Genomic DNA, 6,148 nt, shown 5'->3' on the forward strand with positions numbered 1-6,148 from the left:
AGGTTTTATGCAGATAACGCACACACACACWCTCTTATTTAGCAGCAATACAGAAATAAAATAACAGTTACAAAGAAGCTATCATAAGGCAAAGATCTGCCATCAGCTCCAAGTATTCTGTGTGCCCAAGACACCAAATTGCTCCAGGCTACAATTTCTGCTATAACAGGAGTGCTCCAAGGCTTTCTATGGCCATGGGAGTCTCCTCTGCTTCTCACAGTCTGTTGTTCAGGAAGGTCCAGAGCATGCTGGCTGATATCACTGCTGCCATCCCATAACTGCACCTCACACTGCCCGCTGCATTGATGTTGCAGAGGTCGTTGCTGCAGCAGGAGACATTCCTGTTTCCCACAGTTAGGTCTTGATAAGATGGCTCACATGACGAAGCACAGCCCTTACTGATGATGTTGAAGACACCTATGACTCCTGGAAGGAAGGCAGGACCATTACTCCAAGGATGCAATGCAATATTACCCAATCCAAGGCTCACAGAATTGAAWAACGAAACACTATTCCTAACTGAGGTCATTGCAGAGAAAATATGAGTGTTTCCGAACAGCTGCTTTACYGTCGCATGTTGTATTTTTGGGGTGTCAGTTTGTCAGGGAGGGAAGGGGTCCAGTCCCCAGTTGCTTGGTTAAGGCAGTGTATTCACASTTCTAGGTGATTTCTAGAACAGCATCAACTAACAGTAATGATAATAATAATATATTTAATAACTAAAGTAACCATTAACAGCCCTGTGTGGGACCCTAGGCTACTTCATGATGAGGAACAAGAATGCGAGGGRATCTTTGCTCCTATCTTATACACCTTTGTTGCACAGAGCCATTCAACACCCAGGGCTGTTACAGAAACACAGTTAGTCCCATTTCACAGATGACAAAGTTACTGTTTGGTTTCTTTCTGAGAGGCCTGCTTTTTTGTTGTTAGTTGCTAGTCRGTGGCTGCTGGTCAGATTAAGGTAGGTCTGATGAGTTTTTCATGGGATTTACTGGTCTTGCACAATTTAATCAGGGCACCAAGTCTTTGACACGTGCAACTTTACTGTACAGGGCCAGCAGGTTGTAAGATGTGTTGACTCTCCTCTTTGTGAATGCATGACCATGGGTCTGCACACTGCAATGTGTGCAAGGACGCCTACGGGAGGTACTGCATTCACTGCACCACGGAGATCAGTTTGAACATGGATGCCACCGATGGTCTCTGTGCCTCAGGTCTAAGAGCAGCTGAGCTGTCACTGCAGATCTGCAGAAGGTGAACAATCATTTTCTGGGAGGAAGTTTTTTTTTTTTTTCCATATCCAGGATGAGAGAATTAAATCATAGCCCCTTAGAGGAGTTTACCTAGAGACACACAGTTGGCTGCATTCAGAACTGATTGTAGATGGACTTGGGTGAATTTCTATCTTGTCCATTGAATGCCCTAGAGTCAGCTCTGTCATTCAATGCTCCTTCTAACCTCATGACTAGATTTTACCAGGCTCAACCCCTCACAGCGGTTAGCATTATGTCTGGCTGTCACCTACAGCCAAGTTGCCCTGTGGGAAATGCTACATTCATTTTAACCCATATTTCTACCTTTACAAAGGTACCAGCTCAGCTCTTGCCCTTGTAAGCAAAACATCCTTGGTGTTATGGAAGAGAGATAAACCTATTTTTGTGTAGGTGAGAGACATTGGTATGTATTATTCAAAACATCAAGGGCTTAAGAACTAACAYCCTGCTGTGCTAGGTGTTGTACAAAGCAGCCGCACCCTGTCCAGATTTGTTCCAGGCACTGGCACTGCATGTCCATACTGCTCAATAGTTAGCAYGATCTCTTGGCAAATGCTGAGGACTTTGTAAGGTACAGCATGCATGGCGCTAATGCATTGTAATCTCAATCTCATGGCCAATGTGGGGAGAGGACTTGGTGATGGCCAGCACCACTACCAAGGGGCTAACCATCASCGAGTGTTAAACTTTGTTCTTCAGCCTTTCTTAATCAAACCAAAAACCATCTATAAGGKTTTTTTTGTTGTTTTTTTGGTCACCTTTTCTTCCCAGATGGCTTTTCTCTTTCTGTGGCACATTGAGCTTTGCTGGCCTCAGCTCTGGCACACACCAGCTGGTGTACCTAGTGTAGCTGGGGTTGGCTTGGACATCTGTGGCTGGGGCCATGCCTGCTTCCAACACCGCAGCTAAGACATTGCCCATCCACACCTTGCCTTACCGATCACATCTGTCTTGCACGTTTCCGAATCCTTACAGTTCACAGGCATCTTACAGTTGGAGTTGCTGACCTGTGCCGTGCAGCTGTAACATTTCAAAGAAGAACCTGCAAGAGGCCAAGAGAGGTTACAAGGCAAATCCATCTGGACTGCTGTGGTTAACCAAGATATCTAGTGATTATGCTGGGACCCAGGACCCATTGTGTGGATCCTCAAAAGAAGCTAGCACCTCTGTTATTTGGAAACCAGTGGTCTTTCCATTTTCAGTGGAGAACGGTGTACTCACTTGGGGTGAGAGATGGGCAAATTTTACAAGTACTGGAGCTCTTTCAGATTTAGGTGGCGCAATGAGGGAGCAAGGATCACACACTTTACTTGGCATTTGAGAGGTGTCTGGCTCAATACAGTTCCTGTCTGGATAGGGACTTTTTAGATATTCCCATTTCCTTGTGAACTGAGAAGGAATGGAAGGATGAAGTCATCAAAAGAGTGTGTTGATATTGTTTATCTGCCTCTACAGACAGGGGAGTGGTACCAATATTGTGCTTGTGAGCCTCAGCTGAGTCATTGTGCTCCATTCTGGATGAAATGGGGAAAACCCAAAGGAGAGAGAGGGTTGCGGGGGGGTGGAGCAGGTGATTTGCAAGATCTCTTCTGGCCCACGTTCTCTGTTTGATCAACTTGTGACACCTGCTTTCCAACATGCCCTCTTAGAAAGCAAAGTGCAAATAGAGTTTTTGCCTCCTTCTGAAAACCACACCATCAGGTGTTCCCACCCCCTCACAGTCATGCTGGTCTGTGGGGGACGCAAGTCAGAACGTTAACATCCATTGTGTCGTTAAGTATGTCAAGCGAAGGTTGGGATACCAGTATAGGCATTGCAGCTTACAAGCTCTGATGAAAAACAGTCCCCCAAGAAGAGAGAGCATGGCACAATTCCCTTTTCCTATTACCTACCCGTGACCCGGGACATCACTGGAGCCTCACAGCCCTGGAAAGTGTTTAGGAAGGTGTGTGTGTGCGAATGTGCATAAGTATTTTAATCAACTGACCACCAGGCTTGTCTCATGACACCCTTGGACCAAAACCCTAATGCCTAAAATACTCTTTTTACATAGACAAGCCCTAACTAGAAACTGAGGTGTTATTGTGAGGAGGAGTAAGAAGGGATTTGAACCACTTGGTCTCCCTCTGTCTGAGCCATTTTGTTTTACATAAATGACTGATACAGCCGTAGAGGCAATAAGCAAATCCCCAGTTTGTCTGCAGTGAAGCATTCTGCTCTCTTGAATATCTGACTTCTAATGCAACACAAATCAAATTTTCAGCGAACCCTGATGATGGACAGTTGGATCATTTGCTGGAAGCTGGCAGAGGAGAGGGTCTGGGCAGGGCTGTACAAGCCCCTTCTCATCTTAGCCCTTAAATATCTTCTGCTGTTTGAGACAAGTTTCTGCTCAGATCTGGGTCTTCTGTTCTCCGGTAACATGGAAGAGCTAGTTTTAAATYGTATTTTCCCAATCAGCCAAAAGAGAGTTACAGATTTGCACTGTCCAAATTCTACCTGTTCAATCTAGAAAATCATACGTCTCAAAAAATCAGCTGAAAATCAGCGCTCTCCCCACTTTTCTTCCTTTTAGAAAGCAGATAAACTTTGCAGACTGAGAGGCCACTTTTTAAATGAGGAGTCAAAGAATATGTCAGAACAAAACTTGCCTTTGCAGAAATGTTGAAATGAGCCATTTTGTTAGCCCAGGAAAAAGAAAAATAAACCTCCCCTCCTCTCTTATTAAGAGAAAAACCTACGCTGTCTGACATAAATAATTTTGATCCCCATGAAATTCACTTTTTTTAGGAGCTATCCAGGACTTTTCCAGGACTTATCTTTCCTGGAAGCTGCTCTACCCAGTGCTAGTATCACRCCGTCAGCACGGTGAGACTACCTATTTTTCCATGCAACGCCCAGATCGCCCCATCAGAAAGCAAACATGGCACATACAACAACTACTTCAGCATCTCTTCCTTCACTGCAAAATCCCCTGATGGGTCTTTCCTCCCAGCTGAGGACCTTGCTGGAGAGGACACAGGGCAGACTGTCCATGCTGTCTTACCTGAGTCCATGCACAGGGCTGCTCCCAGGAGCAGGACAAGCAAAGCCTTCATTTTGGGATGGCTTCTCTCTCTCGCAGTGTACAGGTTGTCTCCTTTCGGGGCACGTTATATACTGTGGGAGGCAGCTCTCGTGTACGCCTGGAAGGTTTCCCCGTGAAGGYACCTGAGCGAGGTTGCACACTGGACCGAGGGAGGGGCTGATTCGTGATGCTGATACTTGCGTTATGGGCATCTCTTATCTGATTGTGATTCTTAGTCACTGAGTTGCCAGCGGCTCCCTCCCGACCCCCCGCCTTCCCTCCTACCCTCGGGCAAAGTGTTCACATGACTGGAAAAAAAGCACAAATTCTTCAGAACAAGGCTGGTCTTATGTGTCTCCTCAGGGCTGCGGTTGCACCCTGTGAACAGAGCTCTCCACCCTCCCCTTGCTACCTTGAGAGGTGCTGTTGTGTTTAAATCGAGCATAAAATGTTCTTTAATAAACACCTCCAGCTATTCCACCTGTGTGTCCGCCTCTGCGTGGCACTTGTGGCATGCGGTAGTAAGATATTTGAGGAAACTGCAGTATGTAGGCTTCTTCCGTGCGTCCATGTGCTCCTATGCATTTATTTGTGTGTATTCTCTGTAGTGCAGTACAATACAACGCCCAATTCAGGTCTTTAATGTGTGTTGAAGCCAAAGGGACTATCTGATTGCTTTGTCCAGTATTTCAATCTCCACGTTATATACACTGTGGCATGCATCTGTTTGTCTTTCAGTCTCTCTATCTTGCATAGGCTGGGTACGGTTTTGATATCTGAATTCACATCAGTGTGTAAATAACTYGGGCTTGTTAAGGAAATGCCATTTCCAATCGCAGGTGAAGGTGAGTTTAGCCACAGTCCGGGCTGAAGCTAATACACTTGCTTTGGTGGGTTGGCTGGAGAGCTCTCCCGTCCATCACATCCTTTGACCACTTCTCAGTACACGCCAGTGTAGAAGAAAACAGGCCTTCCTGCTAAATTCAATTTACTGTGGTTTCTTGCTTTATTTAGGGTTCTTCTTTAAACCTCAGGAACATAGCACTTTGCAGCAATAGCCTTTGGGGACTTGTTCTCTCACAGTTTAGCTCTTAGGACAAATTGAAGGGAAGGTGCGTCAGTGTGTTGGTGGGTATTAGCTCTTGATCAGCGGCTGCAGCGTGAGTCACGGAAGGTCAGCTGGCATATCTCTGAAGTTAGTGACACTGTGCTGATTTACACCAGCGGAAAATCTGGTGTGGGGGATGTTTTTCCACATACTATTTCCTCTGGGGGGATCTTAAGTGCTCCTCCTTGGACACTGGAAGTTCTGTTCAAGGCTCAGTTCCTTGGTTTAAATAAAAGTCCTCCTTTCTGCGTCTATTACCCTTTGCTCCGCCTTCTTTTTTTCAGACCATCCCATTTATAGCCATCTTGTCTGGAATAGCCAGAAGTAGCTGTGGGAGCACTTCTGGAATAGCTAGAAAAAGAGCTCTGGCTCTGGCGATCCTTATTCAGAGATATAAGGTTATTTATTATTATTTTTTTAAATCCTTATGCTTGTCCCTGCAGGGCCTGGTTCCTCGTTCCAGGGAAGAATAGGACCAAGGGGAGAGGACAACCTCGCCCCCATCAGATCCACCCAGGCCTTGAATTAAATGTTTCTTCCTTTAAGCAACTCACTGGTAAGCAAGAGGGAGTGTGACTTACATCCCCAGCAGCCTGACTTGCTGCCAGTCTAACTCTCCCAGTACTGTCATTTCTTTGTATTTTTTTTTTCTAATAGTCCCAGGGCTGCCACAAAGAACAGGACTCGTGGTACTCT

General features: G+C 45.8%; 1 protein-coding gene across 1 annotated transcript; it reads right to left on the bottom strand.

Annotated features, from left to right (window-relative positions):
* Positions 1 to 214: 214 nt before the first annotated feature.
* On the bottom strand, positions 215 to 4,375 carry LOC112967792 (prostate stem cell antigen-like). The gene is made up of 3 exons (XM_026069323.1): positions 4,324 to 4,375; positions 2,215 to 2,319; positions 215 to 426 (listed from the first exon to the last, which is right to left on the bottom strand). Exons 1-3 carry the CDS (start codon positions 4,373 to 4,375, stop codon positions 215 to 217), a joined length of 369 nt encoding a protein of 122 aa, XP_025925108.1.
* Between the last annotated feature and the right edge of the window lie 1,773 nt (positions 4,376 to 6,148).

The sequence above is a fragment of the Apteryx rowi genome, unplaced genomic scaffold (assembly GCF_003343035.1).
Source record: "Apteryx rowi isolate R43461 unplaced genomic scaffold, aptRow1 scaffold_106, whole genome shotgun sequence".
Classification (NCBI taxonomy): domain Eukaryota; kingdom Metazoa; phylum Chordata; class Aves; order Apterygiformes; family Apterygidae; genus Apteryx; species Apteryx rowi.

Excerpts from the sequence above, each read along its gene's own strand:
- LOC112967792 (XM_026069323.1), bottom strand. The coding sequence starts at position 4,375 with ATGAAGGCTTTGCTTGTCCTGCTCCTGGGAGCAGCCCTGTGCATGGAC. Across the intron at positions 2,320-4,323 it reads AGCCCTGTGCATGGACTCAG|GTTCTTCTTTGAAATGTTAC; the intron begins GTAAGACAGCAT and ends GGCCTCTTGCAG. Across the intron at positions 427-2,214 it reads GTGCAAGACAGATGTGATCG|GAGTCATAGGTGTCTTCAAC; the intron begins GTAAGGCAAGGT and ends CCTTCCTTCCAG.